This window comes from Phascolarctos cinereus, unplaced genomic scaffold (assembly GCF_003287225.1).
Source record: "Phascolarctos cinereus isolate Bilbo 61053 unplaced genomic scaffold, phaCin_HiC Scaffold_1;HRSCAF=81, whole genome shotgun sequence".
Lineage (NCBI taxonomy): Eukaryota > Metazoa > Chordata > Mammalia > Diprotodontia > Phascolarctidae > Phascolarctos > Phascolarctos cinereus.
This window is the reverse complement of record NW_027555514.1, coordinates 283,926,727-283,954,112: the sequence shown is the minus strand read 5'-3', so window position 1 is coordinate 283,954,112 and position 27,386 is coordinate 283,926,727. Positions and strand designations below refer to the sequence as shown.

Below are 27,386 nucleotides of genomic sequence, written 5' to 3'. Positions count from 1 at the left end.
GCAGACCAGCTGCCCTTCACTGGCCACATCCACCTCCTTGACTCCTTTCTTTTTCTTGGCAGAAATTTCAGCTGACTTTAAGGAGTCCTCGCCTTCACCGGGGAAGGATTCAAGCCCCGCCCTGCCCTGCCCTTCCCCAGTGACCCCCCAGCCTCCTCCGGAGGTGCCCCTGCCCCTGGGTACCAGCCCTGCCCCCGGCCGCCTGGAAGACTTTCTGGAGAGCAGCACGGGGCTGCCCCTGCTGACAGGGGGGCAGGAGGGACCGGAGCCCCTGTCCCTCATTGATGACCTCCACAGTGAGATGCTGAGCAGCTCTGCCATCCTGGACCACCCGCCTTCCCCTATGGATACTTCTGAATTGCACTTTGCCCATGAGCCCAGCACCAGCCTGGGTCTGGACTTGGCCGAGGGCCATCTGGACAGCATGGACTGGCTAGAACTGTCGGGGGGGCCTGTCCTCAGCCTGGCGCCCCCTAGCAACATGGCCCCCAGCCTCTTCTCCACAGACTTCTTGGATGGCCATGATCTGCACCTACACTGGGATTCCTGCTTGTAGCCTCCAGCTTCCAGGGAAGAAGGAAGGGATGGCCTGACCGCCCTGGGAGTGGGCGCTCTGGGCAGCTGTCGGCCTTTTCCCCTGCCGCCGGCTGCCCCCTCCCGTCTGGGACCACAGCTGGGGGCATCGGGCCAGGCTGGGGAAGTTGCTATGTGGCCTCCATTTTCGAGGCCTGAGGTGCCATGTTTTTATCCAGGGCAGGACTGGGAGAGGATCAGACCTGCCTGCCCAGCTCCCAGCCCTTTCTCCTCAGGGAGGAAACCCCCTGGGCCATCTTAGTGCAGCCCTAGTACAGCGGTTGTACAAACAAGAAATGTTCTGTACAGGTCTGTAAATAGCTCAATATTTTATATATATATATATATATATATATATATATATATACACATATATATATATATATGTGTGTGTGTGTGTGTATATATATGAATATATATATATTCATATATTCATATATATATATATATATATATATATATATACTATACATACATCTCTCTCTATTTTTGGTGAGAGGTGGCTGAGGCTCCCTAGCCTTTCCCCACTAGGCCGTGGCAGCCCCTGGGGTGTGTCCCAGGGAGTCCCTCACCCAGGCTTGCTTTTTGACTGGACATGCCCCAGCCCTGCACCTTTGCCCTATTATCAGTGCCACGAGGGCAGAGGTGCTCTGGGGCGTGGTGCCCGTGTCTTCTGTCCATTTGCCTCATTGCAGCAAACACTAGAAGGGCAGAGCCAGGCTGGGCCCAGGGTCCCCTCACTGCCCCCCCCACCCCCAACCCCGGGGCTGGATTTTGGTTGGAACAGCTGGGGGGAAAGGTTTTTTTGGTTTTTTATAAATAAAAACACACTAGCGCTTTAAGGTGATGTCCTACCTCAAGGCACCTCCTGGAGGGGGTGGGGGCAGAGGAGAAAGAATGGCCACTCCTCCTTCCCCAACCCTCCCCCCAAAGGATGCGTCAGGAGCTGGAGGCCGTGTGGTGTGGTTTTTTTAAAAAGCAGGTGCTTTCACATTATGCTGTTTATTTATAAACCAAAAGAATAAAGGTCCTATCACTGTTGCCCGAGTATTTGTCCTCCCTGGCTCTCCTAACGTTTCCACCTGAGCAAAGATGGACGAAATAGCAAATGGGTCTGTTACTAAACAAGGGTTTGGGCCGGCCCTGCCCTCCTCCCCCCACCCCTGTCGGTCACCCATCTATATCCCAGCTGAAGAGATGGTGTTTCACCAGCATGTCTTGCACGCCTTCTTTCAAAGGTTTCTTCTCCTTCTCCTGCAAATAGACCACAACCCTCTTAGCCCACTAAGAGGCACAGACCTACCCTGCTGACCCCCAGCTCACGGGCTCCATGGCCATAGACAGAGGCTCGGTTCCCTTAAGCCACTCACCTCTTTCTTGATGGGAAGCTCCCAGTCCTGCGAGAGACTGAAGGCAAAACAGCAGAGGACTCTGGGGGTGGAGGGAGAGGCAGAAGTGAAGCCCTCCCCAGGTGCCACGGCCCCTCTTCCTTCCTGCCCACCCAGAGGAGGGGGCCACTCACCGAAGCTCACATTTGATCTGGACCCAGCCCGGGCTTCGGAGGAAGGACCACGGATGGTACCACTTCTCCACCGTGGCCACGCTCGAGCAGAGCACCTCTAGCCACAGATGCAGCACCTGTTCACTGGGGGAAGCAGAGCGAGCTGCAGGGCGGCCAGGAGCTGTCCTGGCACCCCCAGCCCCTCCCCTGGCCCCACTCACTTGAGACCCACGCAGATGAGTGAGCGGAGCTTGACATCCATCTGAGTGTGGGCAGCATCATGAGTCATGTTCACAGACTGAACGGCCTGTGGAGGAGGAGAGGAGGCTGGCCCAGACCACAACCCCCCTGCGCAGGGAGGGGACGTTGGCCCAAGGCCGCGGGTCACTTACGTACCCGATAGAGCAGCTCCTCGGGGGGTGAGGACTTTTCCATCTTCGTCTAACCTGGAGAAGACAGAAGAAGCATTAGCCCAGGGGTAGGGGGTGGGGTGCTGGCGTGGGAAGGGGACCCGGAAGCCCCTGCCAGGCTGGGCACTATTGGAGGAGAACAGCTGTTACCTGAAGGTTTTACAGAGAACAAGTCGAGAGTAGACAGAGTCGAAATCCCGCTCCACTTCACGGCCGGCCGCCTGCAGGGAGGGGAAGGGGGAGGGAAAGGTCAGCCCCAGGGACCACTCCCATGCCCAGGCCCTCCCCAGATCCCTCCTGGGGTCCCTACCCCACTCTGACCTCTTCAATAAACAGCCATGGGTGGCCCGGGCCCCCCGAGCAGTGATGGTTTCTTCAGGCCGTGTTCAAATATCGACTTGAGGGCAGGACAGAGGGTCCCTCGCACCAGGTCCATGACACCCTCGGTCACAGAGTCATCTCCAGCCACAGAATACTGCAGCCAGGAGGGAGGGGGAGGTGAGTGAGGCCCAGGTCATCCCACAGGACTTAGGAATGGGGCTGACCGAGCCCAGGCTCTCCCATAGTCATGCATCTCCAGTTCCTGCACCATAAGGTCAAACCCAGGGATCTGCCCCTGGTGACCAGGCCAAGGAGCTTCCAGAGATGACCCCTCCTCAGCCACAGCCTTTTACCTCTTTGCTGCGTTCGTCCAAGACCTCCACAAACTTGGCAGGAAACCAGCCTGTGGGAGAGGCACAGAACCCACGTGGGCCTGTGAGCTGTCCTCTGGCCAGCGTTGCACACAGGTGGCAGCTGCAGACGGGGGCTGCACCCAGACACCCGCCCAGCTCCGGGCACATCTCCCTAGCCTTCCAGGAAGGCAGAAAGGGCTTCTGTGCTTAAGCCACTCAGCCAGCCTGGGCCCACATTCAGCTCCCCGCAGCCCTTACCTCTCAGTCCATTCAGCTCCCCCACCCAACAGTGCTCGTCCTTTTGCGATATGATCTACAGGGGAAGGAGACAGGGTGCCTGGTCACACCCTGGGGGTTGGGCCAAGCCCCCCCAGGAACAAGTGCCCACCGTCCACTGCCCCCTGCTCGCACCGTGATGATGTCGTTTTTTCGAAAGCCCAGCTCGTCATCATCATGGCGCTCAAAGTCCAGCAGGGCCTTTGCCCGGCGCCGCTGGCTGCGGAAACACGCCACGTAGTTTTCGTGGTCCCGCTGGTGGCTTTCCATGGTATAGTCTGGGGTCAGCTCCTGTTCAGAGCCCCCAGAAGGGGCGGGAAAGTCACGGCCTGAACCCCCTGCCCTCTCACTGCCACCTGCCAGAGGCTTCCCCACATGCACGCACTGGGAAAGGCCACGAAGAAAACGTAGCCCCGATGGGACATGGACACGGCCAGGAAGAACTGGCCCTCTTTTGATTGGTGCTGGCCATGGGACCCTGAGCAAATCCCAGGCAACTCACTGAGCCCTGCATTGGTGGAGGGATCTTCCTTATCTGGAAGTTCCCCTACCACCGAGATCATCTGACAAGTCAATATTTAATAAGCACCTACTAGGTGCCAGGCACTGGGCCAAGGTCCAAGAGGAAGGAGCTCCTGCCCAGGCCCAGCGTCTGCCTCACTCTGCTCCCTTGCCAGGCACAGGTCTGGGGCTCCCATACCCCCCCGAGGCGCCAGACGCTGGACCCTCTGCCCCACCTGAAGGAGGGAGGTGATACCCTAGGCTCCCCAGGGGAAACCGAGGACCCCCAGCAGCAGGTTTTCCCTCCCCTCTCCTACTCACCACGCTGCCGTTTTTGGGATCCACGCACTGGAAGTGGCGGGCCACCTGCAGGATGGCTTCACGCAGGTCGGCCACCAGCTCTGTCTGCTTTATGTTCTTGGCCTTCAAAGCTTCAAGGTCCTCATCCCCTGGAAACCACAGGGGTGGCGGTGAGGGCTGCAGCCTCTTCTCCAGGGGCAGAGGGGCCTCCTGGCCCAGCTCCCCGCCGCCCCGTTGGACTCACCAAAGAGCAGGGCAGCGATGCCTGACTTCCTGTGCTGGGTTCTGCGTCGCACCACCTACAGAAAAGTGCCCACAGCGTGGGTCAGGGGCTGGGCCCGGACTACCAGCCAGGGAGTCAGCCCCGAGGGGAGGCCACGTGTCCTCGGTCACCTTGGTGAGGTTGCAGGGGGCGCTGGGGCTGAGCAGCTGGCCCTGGTCAGCGAGGAGGTAGGCCAGGTGCTTGCGCCGCTGGGTCTCCACAGCCGCGTGGGTCAGGGAGCCAGCCAGGCGCATGGCCTCAGCCAGCAGCACCTCTGCGTCCTCCATCTGTGAGGGGATGTCCGAAAGCGTGTTGAAGATGGAGGCCGAATTCTCCGACTGAATCAGTTCATCCTCCTGCAGCCAGAGGGAGAGGAAGGTGAAGGTGGGTCCCGGGGACACGGGGGAGGGGCGGACCAAGGAAGATCCCCCCTGTTGGCCACAGAGCTTCGACTTCTCACAGGGCCTGGGCCTGAAGGCAGAGAGACTCCAGTTCAAATGGTGCCTCAGACGCTTGCAAAGCGTAGCACCTTGAGTATGTCACTTAACTCCTATCTCGGTTTTTCAATCTGTAAAATGGGCATAACAGCAGTACTCATCTCCCAGAGTTGTGAGGATAAAAGGAGACATCTGTTCAGTGCTTTGCAAACCTTCCAATGTCATACAAATGCTGACTGAGCGGGTCATCGTTAGCTGCTGTGGCTGGGGAGCCCAGGGGGGCCTCCACCTCCGCCCCTCCCCCCCAATCAGCCAGCCTGTCAGTCACTGAGTGGAGAAGACAGAACCGCCAAAACCGGCTCTGCACACCAAGCCCCGCTGGGTAGACCAGGGTTCAAGTCCCGACTCTGACCCTTCATTGCTCTGTGACCTTGGGCAGGTCATTGAACTAGGGCGCGTTTGCTCATCTGCCTTCCCCGGAGCCTGCCTGTGGGCCCATTTCCTCCCGTGGGCTGCAGGCGGGCACCTTCATCCGAAGCATGCCCAGGGTGGTCTGGAAGAGCACCAGCGAGCCCTGGTAGAAGAACAGGTCCCAGATGCGCAGCAGCAGCTTCATGTGGACCACGCTGGCGAAGGCCGTGAGGAACCAGTGTACGGTGATGAGTGACAGCTCTGGGGGGGACAGAGGCGGGCAGCTGCCACCCGCACCCCGTGGCTCCACCCCGGGGAGCCCCGCCTCCCCCCCCCCGGGGAGCTGCCCCCCGCCCCCTCACCAATGTCGTGCTCCAGGAGCAGCGTGTCCAGCCGAGGCAGGTACTGCACGATCAGGTGGCGCAGGACCCGCTGGTCCGTCTGGACGCCCATCAGGGTGGTGCTGAAGTAGGCGGCGGGCACCAGGTCCTCGATGATGGCACACATCATCCAGAAGGCGTCCTCCTCCTCCAGAAAGAGCAGCAGGCAGGCGGCCACCTGCGGGGCCGGGGCTGGAGGGGAGCTCCCGCGGCTCCCCGTCGCCGGCCGCCGCCACCCCACGGGAGCCCCTCCCCCACGGCTCACCATGCCGGTGCCCTGGCAGTAGCCGATCTCGGGGTAGAGCCAAGCGAGTCCTCGGAGGGTCCTGCGCAGCCGAGGCACCCCGACGCTGTTCATGGTACAGAAGCAGGCGTGGCTGGGCATGGTGCGAAGCAGGTCCTTCTCGATCTGGTGAAAGCCCCGGGCCCCCCCCCCAGCGGCCCTTTCAGACGCAGCTACGGGAAGCCGTCCCACCCCCACCCCCGTCAGCGGGGACCCCCCCCGCCTCCCCTCCTCCGCCCCCTTCCCCCCTCCCCCATCTCGCTGCCCAGGGGGCCTCACCTGCTTGGCCGCGATGGTCTCGTCACTGGAGCTGTTCTTGACGATGTCCCGGTAGGCCATCTCGGAGCTGCGCTTCTTCTGCAGGGCCCCGGACAGGCGCATCCATAGCTGCGGAGGGGGAGGCTGGCAGCGCCAGGCAGGCTGGGGGCCCTGGCGCCCCGTCCGCCCTCACCTGGGCCCGCCTTACCTGGGGCCTCATGCTGTGAGGGATGCCGCCCAGCACCAGGGAATAGAGCTTGTCCGAGCGGGGCAGGGCCACGTCGATCTTGTCCCAGGTGAGGTCTCCCACCTCGTGGTTGTGGGTGAACTCGAGGTGGGCCTGCCACCGCAGCCTCTGCTGGGGCTCTTCGGTCAGGGGCATACCCAGGAGCCTGCTGGAGTGGGGCTCGGGGTCTGCAGTGGGAGAGTTGGGGAAGAAAGGGAACTCTTCTCCTCCCCTCCCCCCCAAGACTCAAGGAGGGCCCTCAATGCACGTGGGCACGGCTCGGTCTGGCCTTCTCTGCCCAGCCCTGGCAGACGGCACATGTGTTAGCAGGGACAGTTTCTTCCCGTCACCTCGATGTCCCAGGCAGATGGACTAACGGGAAAGGAAGGGAAAGGGCAATCTCCAAGTGCCCAGCAATGCCAGTGCTGCAGGTGCCCATGCCCGGGGAGCAAGGATGCAGGCCTGTCCCTCCATGGGCCCAAGGATGACCTTACCTTCCTTGTCCACCCGGAAACCAAACTCATCGTAATGGAACTCCGGCTGTTCTCCCAGCTCTTCCTTCTAGGACCAGGAGCCAGGAGACAATAATAGACTCCATCTGTTTACTCCGAAGTAGCCACGCCCCTCTCTGCTGCCCCGCATCTCAAGTCCATCACCCTCCATACCCTCACTGAAGCCGCTGGCTCCACAAAGGGTCCACAGGGAACAAATTTAGACACAAAGCCTCTCCTCCGTCCAGTCCCGGCCTCCCGGGCTGGCTTCATCCCTGTCTCTTCCCTCCTGCCCTTCACCGAGACCAGAGAAGGCGAAGGCCTCCAGGGCAGTGCAGGCCCCTTGGGAACAAACCCAAATTCTTGTGTAGTTAGGATGTTTTTCTTTGCTCAAATTATTCAAGGAGAAGAATGAGGCTCATCTAGGAAGATTTAAAAGCTCATGAGACCCGGGTCTAGTGCTGGAAAGGACCTTGGGGCTGTCACTTTACAGAAGAAACCCAGGCCTAGATGGGGTAAATGACCTGCCCCAAAGTCATACGCACAGTAAGTCCAAAAGGCAGGATCTGAACCCAGGTCCTCTGACTTTGAAGCCAATGTTCTTTCCCCTGTGTGGGTGTGCTACATGGCCACACTTTCACTGAGATCATGATCTCCAAAAGGACCAGGCCGCAGGGGCCCTGAGAAGCTCAGTGAAGGAGTTACCCACGTGGTCCCGGGAAGCCTCAGAATCCTCCTCTGAGAATGTAATACTGGTGGGAAGTCAACATCAGGAAAAGCTGAGGGGACAATTTTAGCCTCAGTCTAAGATGGGATCCTCCTGGCTCAGTTTCCCCATTATGTTCCTTTGAAAGGGAATGTTACCCACCTGGCTATTCCCGAGTCTGGTTATAAGGTGGATTTGATACTGCATGGTTGGAAAACTGAATTATCAGAATCCAAACAGAGCTAAGGATGTTTTATTCCCTCAAAGTTGGGCCTAAATCTAGTCCCTGCTCTATATCTGGGCCCTGCAGTCTTTTCTGTCAGATTTGTGTCTTCCAGTTGATAGCAAACAGCGGCTACCAGCCAGCATCCGCCCCACGGCTCCCTGGACACAGCCTGTCCTCAGGCAGGGACGGCTCTACGCCCCTTGCCAGCAGGAAGCAGTTTCAGAAGCCGAGACCTTCGACCCTTACCCCAAAAGAATTTGGGTCCCATTTGTTTGAGGGGGGAATGATGGGGTTGGGATCTGGACCCCAGAAAGGAAAAACCCTGGACTTTCACACATGGCCAAATCTCTGGCGTTTGCCTGAGGCTATAATCCCATCAACTGGCCTTTCAATGTGGCTACACCCAATCTCTGTTACTCTTCCCTATGGCCCTCAGCCACTTCCCACCCTTAATCCTGGCTGTCTAGGTCCCAGGAGTCCTGTTCACCCCAGCTTACTGGCCACTCCCATGCAGATCCTCCTTAGACCCCTCCTCCAGTCACCACAGACTACCTGGCCACTCCTTGATCCCTCCTACAGTCTTTCTGTATATCAAGTCCATCTTGTCTCCATTAAGGGGCTTAGATTCTTATAATCTAGCCAATAGCTCACTAATGTTCAGACTCCTTAAAAGTCTGCCCAATATGACAGATGTTCTAATAAACCTTGTCTTTGGCCCTGGGATGCTTTTCTATCATGATTCTGCACATACAAGAGAAGAGGGGCCACACCTGCCCTGCTCCACAAAAGCCAGCAGCTGCAGAGCCCCAGAACGCTGGGCCGAGAGCTCCTTCCTCCCTCTGGTCATTCTAAAATGAGGAGACTCCTGACCCACAGGCCCTGGGCAGGGGCACTCCTAAGGAAGGGCCTCCCTTGCCCACATGGTCCCCGTCAGGCCTTGGCTGGGGGCTGACCCCTGCCCATCCCTCCTCTTCAAACACAGGAACCACCTCCAGGCAAAGGGCTCCCAGGCTGCTGTGTTCCTCCAGCTCCCGTCTCCATCCCTTCGGGTCCTCTGGTTTACAAAGGGCTTCTCCCACAACTCCTGTGACAGGTAGGATGTAGCATCCTGGCCACTTCCTTTTGATAACTGAGTACAATGGGGCTCTGGCTTCTGAGAGGCCACGGGGCCTTGGCTCAAGTCACAAAGCCAGAAAACATCACAGCTGGGGTTTCGATCCAAACCCTCGCTGTGGGCATCCTGCCTCAGTTCCACCGTGAAATGCCTCCCAGTCCTGGGTCAGTCTACAAGCACCGGGCCGGGCTGGCCCGTCTTGTGCCCTCCCACACCCAAGGCAGCCCAGCTGGCTTGGCTGTGCCTTGTTCAGTACCTGGGAATACTTGGCCAGGATCTCCTGGGGCCACATGCTTGGGGTCAGGGCCGAGAAGGGGCCCCCAGCAGGAGGGGTATGGCTCCCTGTGTGCAAAGAAAACAACAAGGGAGAAAGGAGAGGGTCAGGGGAGTGGAGGAACAGGCATGTCATCATGAGCCCCAGTGGGAACAAAACCCACCCAACCGAAGTTCTCAGGGCTTCCAGGAGGGAAAGGGGGCCAAAGTCCCAGGAGCGCAGAGTGATTAAGAAGAAATGGACCCTGGGCCAGGGAAGGAGGCCCCATTATGCCAACAGTCTCTTCCCTCATCGCCACGGCTCTTCTCTGGTACCTGCTGGACTCCTGCCAGGCCTGAGCACCACCTAACAGCCAGGCTTCCATTCCCCTGGGGTTGGCCCGACCCCCAGTCCCTTCAGCCCCAAGCCCAGCCATTGGGTTAGAAAGGGAGCGCCCACCACACCTTCCTCTTACCTGACATTCTGCTGGAGAGGCCGGGAAGCGTCTGCAGACCCCACCTGCGTGGCCTTGTGGAGAGCCTCGGCCGCTGTAGGGGTAACAGCAAAGGTCTGTTCAGACCACAAACTGTGCCCCGTAAGGGCCTTCCAAGCTCAGCTGGCCTAGCCCTCTCCTTTTACAGAGGCCCACAGAGGGCAGGTGGGTCACAGAATTCAAACCCAGGCTCTGTGACCCCCAAACCAGCACTTCCCCTCTGCCTCTCTCTCCATGCAGCCTCCCTGAGGACACCCTGGCGACGGCTGAGGGCAGCACCCCCTGCTCTGGACACTTCATCTGAAGAGGCCCTGCAGCATCTCCCAGGGAGAACAGCATTTAGGCCTGACATCAGCAGGGCCACATTTCCTACAAACCAACCTGGCCCAATTCTTTGGGGCTGATTTAGCCTTTGGAGTCTGAATCCAAGTGACATCAGAAGACACAGAAAAACCCTCAGGCTCTGCCCCTTCTGGGACCATAGCTGGAAGGGCCCTGAGGAAGGCCGACCTTTATGGGGAAACTGACGCCCTGCCTTGGCCACAAAGACTGGCTGGTGACTTAACCCGTAAGCCCCTTAGCACAGCACACCTGCCCCCTCTTACTGCCTGGGTGCTGTGGGCACGTGATCACCCCTCACGGTCCCGGCCAGCTCCCAAATCCCAGTTTATGTTTACTCCTGGACTGTCCACAGAGAAGCACAGTGACTGCCATATAAATGGAAGAAACCTGACCCCAGAGAAGACATGGAAAAAAGGTACCTCCTTCCTTCCTTGACAAAGGTGGGGGGCTGTGGGTGTGGAACAGGACACACAGTGTCAGACTTGATTCAAGGTTTGGCTAGCTTTGCTGAACTCCCTTCTCCTCTCATTCTAAATCTTTGTTATAAGCAGTGGCTTGCTGGCAAGAGAGAGCTGAGGGATACATTGGGAAACGTTTTAAAACAAAATAATACAATCCAAAGATCATTACAGCAATGTAAGTGAACAGATCACTAAAAGGAAACTGAGCTCTGAGTAATGCGCAAATCCTCAGGGATTCAGGGGCACAGAAAATGAGAGGCGTGCCTCCCCAGAGGGGGAAGCCTGGCATGGGATGGGCAGAAGATTGAAGAAAGGGACACTTGCTGAATCGTTTTATTTTGTCTGGAGGCAGCTGGAATGACAAAAGGCATCAGTTAAAATTTAAAGAAAAGAAACCATCACAGAAGGAGGGGCAAAGCAGAGCCCCCAGAGCCAGGAAGCCCAGGGGCCATGCCTGCGGCCATTCCTCCCTCCTGTTCCCCACCAGCTAATGGGCCCGGAAGGGTGATTCACACTCACATCCGGCAGGCCTTGAGAAATTTTGGCCTGGCTTCTATTGGCCTCAGAAGAGATGGACACAAACCAGGCAGAGCCCGGCTGGGCAAAAGTATAGAGGAGGATGAGCTGGGAGCTCTCCCAGCTTGGTGGAGCACCTCCCTGGGGCAGATAGCAGCACAATATTCAGCATGCAGGTAATTAGCTTTTGTTCAGTTCTCTCCCAAGTATTTCCCCCGATGAGACCACAGGGTTTTCTGGGATGTCTGCTCCTCAACACAGACTGGACCAGGGGTGGGGACCATGTGGCCTTCTAGGTCCTCGGGTGCGGCCTTTTGACTGGGTCCAAGTTTGACAGAACACACCCTTTTATGAAGGGGATTTTGTTCTGTGAAGTTTGGATTCAGTCAGAGGGACGCACGTGAGGACCCAGAGGGCCCCATGTGGCCTCAGAGGCTACAGCTTCCCCACCTCTGGACTGGACAGAAGTAACACCACTTCCTTGAATGCACCTCTGATCTGGAGTTAGTGGAGCAGAATTTCAGAGCCAGAAGGGATGTCAGAAACCATCGAGGGCCATCCATTCCTTTGCTCTCCCTTCAGCTACACGGCAAACTAAGCCAGACGCCAGCTGAGGCCAAGGCAAGGTCCAGCCCCCCACTGAGGGATGGTTTTAGCAGCAGGTAAACAGACGAGAGGCTGGGGAAGACTGGGCCTGGTTCGGGAGGAAAGCCGGCCGGCCCTGGGTGACCCTAGGCTCCATCTGGGGCCCCTCGTGCTTTCCCAGAAGTAGCTCCAGCTTCCTCGGCCCAGGCCCCCCTCTCCTGTGTGTGGCTCTGCTCTAGAAAGCTGCTGGAGCCCCCTGCCAGCCCACCCCGCTTCCCTCACAGGAGACAGACACCAGACAGGAACAGCTGAACTGGCAGGGCAAGTTTTTCCTGCCTCCACGTTGCCATCAGAGTTGGTGGGGCCACTGCCAGCCAGGGGCAGGCAGACAGGTACTTCGGAAGGACTGCAGAGAGAAGCAAGGACCCACCCCACGGTGGGAGAGGAGCCTCTGCCTGGACCCTCCCCTGGCTTTGCGTCTTTGGGGGCCTCCGGGACAATCATCTTCTGTGCCAGCTCTCCTGAACTTAAGACCAGTTGGTGCGTTCACACCACTTATGTGTGGGGATGGTCGGGCACTGGAGAAAACTTGTCCGTTTTCTTTCACGTCCAGTTTGGAAATCCAAGTCGGAGTCGCCTGGACCGTCCTTCACTCGCTGCTACATGTCCTTCCCACGCAGATCTCACAAAACATCTCCCTTTTCAACCCTCTTAATTCACTCACATGTGCTGCTTCCTATTTCAGTTATCTGTGTATGAGCCTTATTCCCCTATTTCCCCTAAATTCTCCATCTCCTGGGTCACACTGTGCTGTCCTCTGCCCCCCGGGGGCTTTCATTCACGTGGCTTTCTATGGGCACACAAACGAGGTGGCCTGAGACTTGCCAAGAGGGGGGAGCTAATGATGACAAGTTGGGCTGTCAGGGGTGCGAAGCCAAGAAGGGGCTATGAAGCATCAGGAGAAGCCCGCCCTCTGATTGGCAGAGGAGAGTTCTGCCACGCCCAGTGTCCCTGAGTGCTGGATGGGAAGAAGGGCTCTGACTTCACTCGAAGGGCTCATTGGTGAGAAAGGCTAACGGAAGAAAATCTGCTTCAAAATGGAAACAGCGTTTTTTTTTACAAACGCTCCCCCTGGTTGGGGTCCAATGGAGCATCAGATAAGGAAGTTAAAGACCTCTCGAGGCACTGCTAAGAATCTGTACCCAACCTGAGCCTGGAAGCCACCGTCCCAGCCTGACCTGACTGGAGCTAACACTTCCCACAGCTGGGATCCAGTGTTTACACACCACCCTGGAAACCAAAGACAAGAACCCCGTGTGCAAATGCATTAGAATCCCCTCCTCCAAAACTGTGAATGGGGTGGCTGGGGTGTTCTTTCCCTCAGGGTGAGCTGACACTTTCTAACACTGCTCAGCAGGGTAGGGGGGGAAACATAGCTCAGCACTTCCTAAGCTGCTACAAAAGAAAGTTTTGTAAATGTTAAAGTAGCCACTGGGAAGGATTAGCGCAGGCCTCTGGAAGACTTCATGCTTCCAACCCAGAGCCCGCTGGAGAGAAGCCCCAAAGCTCCTGCCCCTCACGCCAAGCTGACGGCAGGTGGGGCTGTTTCCTGCTCTCCCACACTGACGTGCCAGCAGCAAAGCTCCGTCAGAGCAGACATAAGCTTTCCGATTTGACTGAATGCTGTAGTCACCCCCGCTCACCTCTGGGGCACTGAGAAGGGCTCCTCTGAAAGGCACAGGCTACCAGAGGTTGGCAGTCACTTGTCAGGGAAGTTGTAAAGGGAATTCCTGCCCAGTAGGCATTTACTAAGCACCTACTATGTGCTAAGTTCTCTACAGATATTCTCCCATTTGATCGATGACCTCTGATGTTCTTCCCAACTGTGACGCAGTGACCTGCATTTGAATACTGGCTCTAGACTGGGGACGCAGAGCACCCACCGTCTCGTGATAGAGCCCAGCTGGTCCTGGAGTCAGTGAGGCCCGTATCCCCCTCCTGCCTCCAACACTGACTTCTCAAGCCCCACTGCCTATGCTCTTACTCCCCCCAAGCCATACAGAGCAACGGGCTGGCCATCACCTACAGGTGCTCTGCCTCCGTGGCCTGACATTCCTTCCAACACTAACCTTCCCTTTCTGCCTGTCTCATTCCTTCCAAGCCAACTTTCCATCTTCCCCTCTTGTCTCCCCACAACCCAGGCCACCCTGCCACGCTTTCCCATCCCCCAACCATCTACCTCCTCGTCTCTTCCTGCACAACTGGGTGGCTGCATTCTCTAATCTCCACTCGGCCCCACCACTGAAAGGCCATCTCTTTACTATTCCCTAACTCCTTCCATATACCCTGCTCTCACCGTTTGCCTCTCGCCATCTCCTCCAGCTCCACAGAGGACTCCATCCCTCCAGCCCTTGTCTCTCTTCTCTCGGGCTCCAGTCTGCCATCTCCACAAGGATGCCTCCTAGACAGCTTGACCGCAACATGTCCAAGACAGAACTCATCCTCCCCCCCACACATACCCCTCTTGTGAATCTCCCTGTTCTTTCACCCTTCTTCACTACCCTGTCCAATCAGCGGCCAGATCTCATCAGCTCTCCTCTATACCATTTCCTCGCTGACATTGATATCCTTCACTTACATGGAGATAGCTCTAGTTCAGTCTTCCTCTGGCACCTGAACTTTGGAAAATCTCCTGACTGGTCGTCCCCGGCCCCTCCCAGGCTCTCCCCTCTCCAGTCTCCCCTCCCCATAGCTGGGAGCCTGGCATTCCCCGTGTGCAGGCCTGACCCTAGCACACTAGTTCTAACACTGTGATTACTGCATTTCCTCACAAAGACATCGGTAGGCACTTCTCACCGCAGTGAAGCTCCTCTCCGGAGCAATGGACGAAGTCAATGTCCTTCAGGTAGGTCTCCACTGTCCTATCTTTCCAGTAATTCAAATCCCCACAGATATTTATTAAGATGCTTCTATTTACAAAGTCTGAAAGAGCTGCCTCCTCTTTCGAATGAATTTCTCCACACAATCACCACCTTCCAAAGTCAGGTGCGTCCTCATTAGGCCAACACTCCTGAGCCTGAGCCAGGGGGGCCAGTGAGGGAGCTGACTATCCTCAGCTTGGAGAATGCCCTGCTTCCTCCCCCAGGGGAACAGGCTAAAGCTTATCAACAACCTTTTCAACCCGGAGGCTGTGCCCAAGTAACACAGGTCTAGGAACAGGTTTGTTATCTCCCAGTCCTATTTCCCTCTCACCCCGAGCCTCCCATCTGCCATTTCAAACATCTGCCCCTCCCCCCACCATCTCCGGAAAGACTCTGGGGCTGACGCGGGACCATCCTCCTCCCAGTCAATATTTGCCTTGGGCGCAGTCCAACAGGGCTCCTTCCGGCCAAGCTCCATGCCAACTGCACAAGGCCAATCAGACTCATGGAACAAGGAAGAGGGACGGCAGTGAACGCCACCCCTTAAATCAGCATTTGCCTGTGCCGGTGTGAGGGCAGTTTCATTAAGAGCTTCTGGAGAGCTTTGCAGACCATCCCCTCCCCATCCCCAATCCATTCAAAGTCCTCCCGGAAGCCAATTAAAATCGTCAATCTGGTCACCTGCTTGGTTCACGCCCAATACATCCTCCTAACAGCAATAGCTGAGGAAGTGGTCACAGATGGAATTGAAGCACAGGCAGGAACCCTCTGTCTTACCCATCAGGGAAAGAGCCTGGGCTGGAACTAAAGCTGACCATCAGCCTAGAAAGCCAGCTAGAATTAGTTAAAAGGAGGAAAATAATAAACACAGCTAAAGGCCTCCCCCATTCATCCAAAGATGCTTGGCCATACTACCTCTGGAGCCAGGCTTCAGGAGGTGTTCATTTCCAGACCTGTGCCAGTCCAAGCTGTCCACTTCACCTTCAACACCTCAAAGGGGGCCCACCGCCAGGACCCTCCCATTGTTTCATTGGCCATCCTGCTTGTTGTGGCCAACCTTCTGACCAGGGGCCTCTCTATACCTGACTGGCTACCTCTTCCAGACACGTGATGGCTTGCTGTACTAAAGGGGTAAGAGAAGGGGGAGGAAAGACCTGGGGCCAGTCCCAGTCCCCACTCTCACTGGCATGGAGTTAGGCTTCTCTGAGTTTCCATCTCCTCCTCTGTGCCTGCCCTCCTTCCCCAATGGTCGCTTTGAGGAAAGTGCTAAAAAACACGAGCTCATTGGCCTCATTGGGCGGCATGGTTCCCAGTATGAGGTAGATCAGAAAGCTGCTTATAAACCAAGAGGAAAATCCTAGCCCAATAGGAGCAGAGCTCACCTGCTAACCCTGTGGCCTTTGCTTGGCTCAGTCACTCCAAATGCTGCTGCTGCTGCTATGCAGGCTTCTGTCCTTCTGAGCCTGGGATGCTCCTCCTCCTGGCCAGACCACCACCTCTATTTCACCCCTTAAGGACTGACGTCTTGCAAGGCTTGCACCCGAGCCCTCTTCTCTCTTTATTCCTTTCCACTGGTCAGGTCATCAGTCGCCATGACTTCATGTAGCATCTCTATGCAGATGATGTCCAAGACAGACTAACAGACCTCCGATTTCTTCTTTCTTCAGCATCTCTAGACACTTGGGAGCACTTTACTCTACTCTGGAACCATCCCATCCTCCTGCCCTACCCTAGAAACCTCCATATTCTATGCTAGAGCAGCCCGAGTCACTTCAGACAAACTTGAGCATCTCCTGCCTATGGTGGAAGAGGCAGAAGCCAATCACATGCTGAACAAGAACCCATCGAGATGCGCAGATTCAGAGCCGTCTCCACTCCGCACGTTCCCATGGGCCACTCGCCGAGCCTGTGCTAGAGCCTTCGAGCTCATATTGGTCTGATCAGCCTTGCTCCTGTACGGTTCCTTCCCACTGAGGGGCTATGGGAGTTTGGTTCGCTTCATGAGAAACTACGCTTTTGCTGAGGGCACAATGTATATTCCCCCCCATCTTCTTCCGCCCTTCTCTGTGCCCTCCTTCTGTGGCTTGTTCACCTGGAGATGGGGTGTTGGGAGGTTTGGCCCATGATGCTTCAGGCCTTCTTCTCGTGTCCTTTCAGAATGAGATCTCTTCAAGGCCTTTCTGCTGTTATTCTGCTGATTGAGGCCTCCTCTGTCCTCAGTTCAGCGGCGCTCGGTATCCAAACTATGGAGCCAGCTTACACCGCTCCATCCCTAGAGCATGATTCCTATTGTGGGGTGGCCCAGAGGTTATGAGGAGCAGTGATGGCCAGTCCGCTATCTTGCTGGTCACACTGCCTTGCTCAGTGTGGATTAGCATGGAAGTCTGTGTTCTCCTCATCGAAGCATTCATTCGTTACACTTTCCGATCCTGTCCCCTCTCTCAGTCTTCACTTTTCTAGGTTTTATAGGATAGGGGCCCACAAGATTTAGAGCAGGAAGGGACCTCTTCATTTTACAGAAGATACCAAGGTTTAGAGAGGGTGCTGACTTGCCCCAAATCACACAGGTCATGAGCAGCAGAATCAGAACCATGTGTTCTGATGCCAGGTCCCGTGTTCTTTCCATTGAGCACCTGCCAGGCTCCACTTTCCAGCCTGTTGTGCCCTGCTAACCCTCAGCAAGACTGGATATGCCCATTGACTGCCTGGGAGGTTACTCAAGAGTCCCAGTGAAGTCATCCTCGGCATCCTAGGGGATGGAGAAGACCTAGAACACCACAGGCCAGAACCTTGCCCTCAGTCTCTCCTAACACAGTTCTCCATTGGGGGGTACTGGATGGAAGCAGAATGGCCCAAAACTAACGTCTTTGCTTCTTATGGCCAGTCTCCTGGTCTCACTGTTCTCTCTCTAAACTTGGAAATAACTTAAATTTTTAGTCTTAAGAGGAGTCCTCAGTCACTGGGTCCACACTCAAAAGTGCTGACGGCCTGAACTTCAACCATGTGGAGTAGTAGCAATCATGCCACACTAGCTGATCCTAGGTTACTGGTAAAAGGGAAGAGGAAGTAAAGGCTGTATGGACCACCTAACAGGTGACACTCCATCTCTATTATCTCTGATCTTCAATAAGTGGAAAATGAATCACTTTCAGCTTCAAAGAACCGGGCAGAGAAAGTCACCTGGGCCAGAGAACAGAAGGTTAGACTGTCATACTCTCCTTCAATGAGATTTCCACCAGTGAGGACCAAAACCCCTCTTCATCTTTGGGGACTGTAGGAGATGCTGTGGCCTGTCCTCTGGCAACAAGCCTGTGCTGGGCTCACTAGGGGGTCCCTGCCCGGGCTGCCGCTCCTTTGACAGGAACCCTCAGAGAGCACAGGACCTTTGGCATTTTAGACCAAAGGTTCTCACTGCTAACCTACTGATCTTCCTCAGCGCCTGCCTCAGCTCTGCGCCTCAAAGATGCTTAACAAACATCTGCTAAAATTAGAGCCTCCTTCACTTAACAGAGAAGGAATTGAACCTGATGACGGGTTAACCTGAGGCTGCCAATCTAAGTGTTTTTAAATGAAAAGAAAGCACAAAGACAAAGACTTTGAATTGAAACAGCGTCCCTTGGGAAAGCAGCAGCTCTGGCAAGGTGGCTGTCTGGCTTCTACTCTAAGGATCAATTCTGAATAGACAATTTTTTTTTCTTTGCTTTTAGGCAATTGGGGTTAAGTGACTTGCCCAGGGTCACACAGCTAGTCAGTGTCAAGTGTTTGGTCTGAGGCCAGATTTGAACTCAGGTCCTCCTGACTTCAGGGCCGGCGCTCTATCCACTGTGCCACCTAGCTGCCCCTATCTCAGGATCAATTGTGGAACACACTACAGGGCTAACCGCCTTGAGGGTTAATAATATGTATGTGCTGTTAGACCAGTGAGGAAGGGTCAGAGATAACCAGTCTTCCTACTAGGTGTGTGTGAATGTGTGTGTGTGTGTGTGTGTGTGTGTGTGTGTGTGTGTGTGTGTGTGTGTGTGTGTGTGTAAGGAATTTAAGTTATATAAACACATCAGGGTCAGTCAAGATAGGAAGAGAGAGAAGAGGGGAGAGGAAGAGAGAAAAAAAGATGGGGGAAAGAGCTGGGGGATGGGAAAAGGGACAGACAGAAAGAAAATTAAGGCGTACAACCACATTAGGGTTGTACACACAGTGATTTTAGAATAATGAGAAAAAAGTTGGTTTTGTCTAACATTTCTGGGACTTTTGTAAATCTTGTGATAAAATTATCTTATATCACTTGTTACCAAGGACAGGTTGATCACTTTATAAGTGGCACCTACTGTATTATAAGGTTGAGATTTAATAAAATGGTGGAACACATCCTAGGCAGGGAGGGAGTCTAGACATCGGGTTATCAACTCTACCAGTTACCAAAAAATCAACAACCCCACACAGAACAGAGAAATGCAGACTTCACTGATGATCTGAAGAGACAATATAATAGAGGGAACACAGCCTGGAAGAGCCTATACATTGGGTCCCTGTCAATCCTACTAATTAAGGAAAAAAAAAAGAGTCAGCAGTACAAATATGGGAAGGAGGAAAGCCATGCCCAGACAGCCAAATGGCTTACATGTGAATATGTGTAAGAAAAACAGCAACTGGTGATTTCGTTTGCTGTAGGCTCCCCAACAGCCCCGGAGTATGATGTGTCCTAGGGAGCATTAAGAAGTGCTGGGAGCTTCGGAGGCTCGGACCCTCTACCTCTGGTGTTCTCATTGGGAATGTAAGATTAAAACTCTTATTATTAATGGGCCAATTATAAGCCATGAAAAGTCGACGTTAAATGAGTGGGACGGGATATGTTATCAAATGTGTTGGGTGCTGGGGTGATGAGCCAGATTCCCATCTCATGGGGAGTTTAAAATCTAATCCACAAGACAATTACAGGCATTTGGAGAAAGGATACGTTGGCTTGTGTGGGGAAGGCTCAGCAGTGTCTGTGTGCTCACTGTATATAACTGAGCTGAACGACATTTGGAAACCCTCCCGGTATTTTCAATAGTCCCAAGGAGCTGCAGGCACTGGCCTTGCCACCATCTTTTTAGTGTCAATATTGTCTCAGAGGGGCTGGGCCTCTGCAAATCGTGGCCCAGACAACCCAAAACGTGGGTAACCCAGAATGGAGTGACTCGGGGGCGGCCAGCTATTCCCAATCTACAAGCATTGATCAGGTGCCTCCCTTCACAGGCTGCACTAGCTTATCATTAAATGACACCATCCGGGAAGTGCAGGCCCGGAAAAGGACGTGACCGAAGAGCCCGATCTAGCCGGGAAAGCCAAGCCACCCAGGCAGGAGCCCTCCAGCAGGCAGGATAGATCCCGGAGGGGGTGGGGCAAGAATCCACAGGATGACAAGGTGTGGGTGGCCTGAGTACTTAGCCATTTATCTAGTTACCATCTGGCATTGCTTTTTAAGTATATGAAACTGCTCTCTTACCCCCAAGGCTCCTGCTTTCCTGCCTCTGGGCCTCAACTCATCCTATTTCCACCCCCAACCTGCTGAATAAAGAGGTCGTTTCTTCCTGTAGACCATCACTCAGCTGGTCAATAAGCATTTATCAAGCACCTACTGTGTGCCAGGCAGTGTGCTAAGTGCTGGGGATACAAAGAAAGGCAAGAGACAAACCCTGCCCTCAAGGAGCTCCCAGTCTTTTGGGAGAGGGCAGGGACCATTTCATTGATGTTTGTGCATCTCCAGCACCCACCTGGCACACAGCAAACACGGAATAAATGCTTGTTGGTCAACGGAACCATAATCTAATTACCAAAACCAACAACCAGTTAGATCTCAGCCTTGCTGCCCCAGACTCAGAGGCCACCGTCCAGTCCGCCTCGCAGCTCACCAGCACGTGACACGTGGTCACTTCTAGTGATGGGAGCTCCTCAGTTCCGCCCTTGGACAGCCGTGATTTTTAGGCAGCGCTTTCACTTCCTTAACGTGCTTCAAAGAGCTCTGACGCCTGATCCTAATCCACCTTGTGTAGGGGTGCTCTGCAAGGTTCTATCTGGTTCCTCTTCTATCTCAACATCTTTGCTGGCAATTGCTCAGGGCTTCAATTATTACATACAGAGAAGAGGAAAGAGCCTTGGCTCTGGGCCTCCCAGGATCTGGGTGGGCTTGAATGCCAGCTCTGTCGTGTGCCATGGAGTCACTAAACTCCCTGGGCCTCATTTGTTTCCTTATTTGTAAAAGAAGGAGGTTGGCCCCTGAGGCCCCTCCCATGGCCTTCGTAGGACACCAAAGTCCATAGAAACATCCCCACCCTCTTTGAATTTTTCCACTATTTGGACTTTCTTCTACCTGGAGGCCGCAGGGTCAAACCTGAGGCCTGCAAAACTCCCAAGTGGGGAGCCGATTAAAATGGAATCAGGAAATGTTCAATAAAACTAAAATACAACACAGATAATGTGAATCTGTGGTTTTCTCAGACAATATGCAGCCTGCAGGGATCTGACACCACTGCTCAATGCAACAAGGGCCCTTCTAATTTCACCACTGATGTCATCTCTGTTCCTCCCATTGCCAGGGCTGGAAACTTCGATCGTCTATTCCCTGGTCTCCAGTCCCACCTGGCCCATCCAAGCCTCCATCGGGTCCCGTCAATTCTGCCTCTGAAATCCCCTGGGCATCTTTTCCGTTTACACTAACACACTGCCCTAGACTCGCCGGCCTGGGTCGAGGGGCTGGCATGCTCTCCAATCCCTGTGGCCACTTCCAGACTCTCCCACTGTCTCCATCACTCAGAAACCTCTCTTTCTCTGAAGTTCACTCAGCCCATGTCTGCCATCCAATCAAAATTCCAGTAGCTGTCGTCACCGACCTCAAGGACATGCGCCCTTCTCTCCTTTCTAAGCTCACGGCCTGGCGGCTGACCCTAGCTCCTGCCCTCAGACTAGGGGTCTTCAATGTACATCCTGATGCTCCCTCAAACGCCCCAGCCTCACAGCTCCTAAACTTACTCATCTCTCATGACCTGATCCACAGACTCCTCCACCCCACACAAAGATGGCCATCCCCTCAACTGCATCGACACTTATAAATGCACCGCTTCCACAGTCCGGGGCTCTGAAATTCCTTGATCCGCTCCCAACCTACTGTCATTCTGTCTGTTCTCCGAACCGTGCCCTCCAATCCCTTATCCCCTGAGTTCTCTCCCAGGCCATCGCCCTTGCACTAGCTACGAGCCATCTTCAGCTCTCCACTGTCCCCTTCTCTTAACTCCCTTGCCCCTGTTTATCATGTTGCCCATCTTGCCCTGCAAGGTCTCAGCTTTGGACAGCTTTCCCCCTCTGCTGCATCTCCTTCTTCACACACGACTGGAGAAGTGGGAGAAAATCACACAATCATGCCGACTGCGCCATTACAAATTTATGTTGCTCAATGTCTGTGCTACCAGGCAAGCCTCCCATGACACCCCTTCTTCCACTCTGAGAACCCTGCCTCATGTTTCACTGAAAAAACCAAGCAACCAGCTACTCACCAAGAGCTGCTGTCACCTGTCACACAACACGGGTGGCCCTTCTCCTTGCCAAGGCACAAGTGTCCCACTCCAGGCCGCCTTCTCTGGCAGACGGAGCCCCCAGTCACCCCCACTCCTTCACTGCTCCCCGTGCACTGGCACCTTCCCTTCTGCCTCCAGACATGCCTGTGTCTCCACCATCATCAGAAACCCTTCACCTATTCTCTCACTAGCCCTCATCTCTTCCTCTTTGTGGCGAAACTCCCAGACAGAGCCACCTCCGCATCCTTTCCTTTCACTCCCTTCTTGATTCTCTAAGATCTGGCCCCTGACCTCTCTCTCCAAAGCCTGCGTCCGGGACGCTGTCAAGCACCGTCTTCTTGACAGTGATCCTAGCTTCTCTCTCCTGGTTCTCTTCTCCCCGGCCACTCCTCAGTCTCCTTCGCTGGATGTCATCCCGGTTTTACACCGGCTAACCCTGGGTGTCCCACGGGGCTGTGTTGGGTCCATTTCTGTTCTCTCTCTGGACCGTTTCACTCGGTGGTCTCGTCGGCTCCCACATATTCAAACACCATCTCTAGGGCTGATGATTCTCAGACCCACTTATCCAGCCCCTCCAGGCTCACATCTCCAGCTGCCTGGAGGACATCTTGGACTGGAGGTCCTGTAGGCAGTTTAAACTCATCAGCTCAACACTGACCTCATTACCCGGCCCTCCAAGTTTTCCCTCTGCCCAACTCACTATTACCACTGAGGGCACCACTATCCTCCAGTCACCAGGCTCACAATCTGGGTGGCATCCTCCACTCCTCTCTCTCTCAGCCAGCCTTCACACCACGGCCAAAGTCATCACCCTCATTGACGGTCTGGGTGCGCCTGGCCTCACAAAACGTGAGGGGCTCTCCATTACCCACACGATCAAACCTCCTTTTCCAAACACACTTCATACTGGCTTCCTGCCTGATTCCAGTCAGCTGGGACCAACTTTTCCCTGGTCTTCTCTTGTCCTCCTGGGCTATCGCCCATCTCCAAGGTAGCTCCTTTCCCATGAACAACTTCCTGTCAGAGCCGTCCAGCCCCCAGGGATTTCCCTGCTCTCCCCACCCCCGTCTGACCTCTCCTACATACTTTTCTCATTTTAATGTATCCTGTGTATATGTCTCATTCCCACCCATCCCTCCCCTCCCCCAATAAACTGCAAATTCCTCACTTTTTGCCTGAGTCCCAGGGCCTAGCACAGAGGCAGTGCCCGACAACTGTCTGCTGCCTGAGGAGGCTGGGCTCTCATCAGTCCAAACCACTTTCTCATCTTTTTCCAGATTTTCCAGAGTCCAAGTCCAAAAGACACAATTCCAGTGGAAACAATCTATTTCTTCACGACTTGCTGTCCTTAATGCTCTTCTGCAGCCCTGGGACAATCTGTGTGACCTCACGAGTGGTTGCTATGGAAAATTCCCAATGTCACCAGCACAGCCTCAGATGTGATCATGAGATGAAACAGAGAGAACAGATGTTTAATTCTCAAGTTACAGTAACAATGATCCTCAATTCCAGTCAAAACTCTTATTGGGAACAAAAAAGGAAAGGGAAAAAAAAGACAATGCCCAAAGACGAACCTGTTTTTAAAACTTCTTTCCAAGCTGAAGACATCTGTTACATTCACAGAAAGAGGAAAAGAAGCCAATCCCCCAATTTTGAAAGTCCCTTTCTTTAGAATTTCACTTCTGTTTTAAATCCTTTCCTAGGAAGACTCACTCTGCTCCACTGAGTTCCTACTGAACTGGCACAGGCCTCGGATTTAAAAGGTCACTGTGCTCTCTCTTCCACATTGACGTCTCCATAAATGCTCTTCATTTGTAGACGTTTCCCAACGTCTGGTTTGGGGCCATATTTACCTGCCTCTTACTCACCACTTGCTCAGGTCACAGAGAGAATGAGAACAGGCCTTATTCTCCCTCTCCCATCCCCCGTCACAAAGGCTTGTCTAACAGAGTACAGGCTGAGGTGATAATTAGTGATTAAAAAGGCTACCTCCATTTAGGGCTATTAACAGATAGAGAGGAAAGAGCAATTATATTCCATCTCAGGGGAATGGGAAGAAAGGTAAGAAGCAAAGAAAATATCAATGGGTCATTTAAAGGGAAATGAAAGCTAGGAATAGGAATAAAACAAGAAAGAGGGAATATGGATACCCCTATAGATTCCATTAACTCAAATCACAAAGTCTGTAAGAAAAATGAGCCAGAATTCGGTTTTTGTGATTCACTAGTCAGAGGAAGGAGTATTAATTTTCTAAGGAGGAGGAGGAAGGCCTCCTAAGGAACAGATGTCTGCGGTACAAGTTTTCCTCTTCATTTTAATCTAACACATGCTAGCCTTCATCACACACCTTTAGGCAGATGCTCAGGACTGGAGAAGACACCGTAGTATTCAGTTACGAAAGGGAAAACTTTCTAAACTTAATTTAAAAATAAGGCAGGGCTTCGTTCACCAAGATCAAGCACAGAGAAGTTTAGAAGGCCACAATCTTTATCCTTTTCTCCCCAATCTCACAGATAATCACATTTAGATAAGGCCTTGGCCTCCTGGGCCATGACAGCCGAGGCAACAACGATGCCGCTGCTCAGTTGTTTCAGTCACGTCTGATTCTTTGTGACATTATTTGGGGTTTGCTTGGCAGAGAAGGCCTCTATCTACTTCACCACCGAGTTGCCCTTGAGGTGCAGGAGAAAGGGGCAGAGAGTGCCCTGGAAAGTGGAATCAGTGTCTTAACCCAGGCACCAAGAGAGGGTCCAGGCACAGCACCCCCCCCCCACCAGCTCCTCTTTCAAGGGCTAAAGCCACCATCGTTGCCCCGTTCTGCTGGCCTCCTGCTCTCTACTCTCTCCCTCTCCCAGGGGTCCCCAAGGCTCCATCCCAGGGGCTCTTCACTTTGTGAGGGTCCTGAGCCCCGCTGTTGGTCCTGCATCCAGGAAAACTATAAAGCACTCCAAAGGAGATCAAAGGTTGGTGACAACAAAGGTGTCATTTTTCCCCTGTGGAAGTCCAAAGACCCTCCTGAAAACTATCCCTGCACCAGACTAAAGCCACCTGCTAGACATGGGCGTGGGGCGTGGGTGGTGGCTGTGGGCAGACCAGAGGCCAGCTCAGCACACACTAAGCGCTTAATAAATGCATATTGTTTGTGTACCTGCCCAGACCACTTGTGTACACACGCAGGGGCGCTCCAGCCCAGACACCCTTGCACACCCAAGTGCACATTCATTCTCCTTCCTGGAGTGGACGAGTCAATCCACACCCAGCTGCACACACGCACACACTCACCACTCCGGGAGTGACACCCTCGCACACCCAAGTGTACAAGCACGCCCGTGAGGGGGGGCAGGCCAAGTCACGCCCAGTGGTGCGCTCCCATTCACACTCACACTCACTCTCCAGCCCCACCCCCATGCCACACACCGGGGCCCACACACAGTCGCTCTCACGCCCACGCTCTCTCCCTCCTGCCACGCACACTCGCGCTCACACTCATACTCCTCCCCTGTGCCACACACACACGCCCATTCGCATTCACACTCACTCTCCCGCGGCCCCCCCCCCGGGTCACGCACACGCGCGCACACAAACACGCACAACACTAACACGCGCACCCACGCTCCACCGCCCGCGGGCGCCCCGCTGACTTCCCCACGTACCTGGGGCTGGGCTGGGGCTCCCTGTGGGACTCGTCCCTCGGTCTGTCCGTCACTCCCTCACTCTCCCAGTCCGTCTGTCTGTCCGTCAGTCCGCCTGCCTCCAACGCGTCGCTGGCCCCTCAGCTCTTAGCCCGTCAGCGCTCCGCTAGGGACCTCGGTGCGCAAGCGCGGGGAAGGAAGGCGGGGCGGGGGCGTGGAGGGGGCGGGGCCGCGAACCACGCTGGGGGTTGTAGTTTTCCTCTTCGCTCGGGGGCGCCGTCAGGGAATGCGTCGTGACGCCGCCTGCTGGCCTGCGAAGGACACTGCAGCCCTCGGGCTTGAGAGGAGGGGGACAAGGCCCCGGGGACGGGCTCTTCCGGCCCCCCCCAATTTAAAATGCCCAGACCCGCCTGATCTCAGGTCTCTGACACTCTCTGGGCCTCAGAAGCCCGTGATCCTTCTTCCTCCCCCAAACACCCCGGGCTTTCTTTCAGACAGACTCTCGTGCATCATGCTGAAGGAATGTAATCCTCCGGAGGCCAGGCGCCTCGCGCATGCTCAGTGAATGTCAGCTGCTGGGCCCCTACCAGGAGGGGCAGGGGTGGGGGCCCGCCTACCTTCTCTCGAATGGTGACGTCATTCGAGCAGCCTCTCCGCGGCGTCTCCATGGACACGGCGTCCCCAGCCCTCCGCCCCCCGGGCTGGAAGCTCTTGCCCCTCCTCCCAGGGCCCCCCCCGCCGCCCCCTGGACGACCCACAGAGGCTCCAGCTGCAAAAGCAGCCTTCCCGTGCCCAGATCGAACCCAGCACCCCGTCACAAACAACGGGCGGCTGGGAAGGGGGCTCCGAGTAGCAGGCAGAGGTGGTCGGGCCTAGGCAGGTGGCAGATTCCAAGTGGGAGACCCACCACGAGTGGGCTATGGGAGAAGGAAGGCAGGAAATGGAATGGACGGAGGAGATGCTGCTAAAACTCACTGACTCATTCCGACAGAGGGAAATGGAAAGATAAGACCAAATACCTCATCCCTGCTCAGCCAATTACTGGCCCTGTGACCTCAACCTCCCTGGCCTCAGTTCCTCCATCTATAAGGGACCTGTCAGTCAAGAAATACTGATTAAGCACCTACTACATGCCAGGCACTGTGCTAAGTGCAGGGGAGACAAAGAAAGGTAAAAGACAGCCCCTGCCCGCCCTCAAGGGGCTCACAATCTAATGGAGACACAACAAGCACACAGATATACAACCGAGCTACAGGCAGGCTGAATAGGAAGTCTATTCAAGAGAGGGAAGACTTCCGTAGGTTAGATTTTAGCTGGGACTTGAAGACTAGGAAGCTGGGGGGGAGATGAGGAGGGGCAATGTTCAAGGCCTGGGGGACAGCCTAGAGACAGAGGGTCTTGTTCACAGAACAGCCAGGAGGCTGGGCTGGGCAGCAAGGTTTTCGAGGACAGAAAGGTAGGAGGGGGCTTTGGACACCAAAGGGAGATTTTGTATCTGAGCCCGGGGAGGGTGGACTGCAGTGCGGAGAGACTTGAGGCAGGCAGACTTCTCTGGCCCAAGCAGGCAATACTCCAGGTGTGAGGTGCTGAGGGTCTGTACCAGG

At 54.9% G+C, this 27,386-nt stretch overlaps 2 protein-coding genes across 6 annotated transcripts in view; one reads left to right on the top strand and one right to left on the bottom strand.

The window, feature by feature from the left end:
• MRTFA (myocardin related transcription factor A) overlaps positions 1-1,614 on the top strand; it is a 151,437-nt gene extending 149,823 nt beyond the window's left edge. For all 5 annotated transcript variants that reach the window (XM_078147546.1, XM_020982676.2, XM_078147545.1 and 2 more), the window contains one exon: positions 63-1,614. In XM_078147546.1, the coding sequence (XP_078003672.1) occupies positions 63-556 (494 nt within the window). In that variant the 3' untranslated portion in view covers positions 557-1,614. The remainder of the gene's footprint in view (positions 1-62) is intronic.
• On the bottom strand, positions 1,560-25,979 carry SGSM3 (small G protein signaling modulator 3). Its single transcript, XM_078147556.1, is given in 24 exon segments — positions 1,560-1,827; positions 1,944-2,004; positions 2,096-2,218; positions 2,296-2,381; positions 2,471-2,491; positions 2,493-2,520; positions 2,635-2,705; positions 2,806-2,841; positions 2,843-2,959; positions 3,159-3,208; positions 3,417-3,471; positions 3,570-3,725; positions 4,257-4,384; positions 4,480-4,534; positions 4,629-4,853; positions 5,461-5,606; positions 5,708-5,903; positions 5,991-6,134; positions 6,288-6,395; positions 6,475-6,680; positions 6,987-7,053; positions 9,286-9,371; positions 9,758-9,830; positions 25,804-25,979. Coding segments are annotated over 23 exon segments (2,256 nt in total). The 5' UTR covers positions 9,765-9,830; positions 25,804-25,979; the 3' UTR covers positions 1,560-1,743.
• Between the last annotated feature and the right edge of the window lie 1,407 nt (positions 25,980-27,386).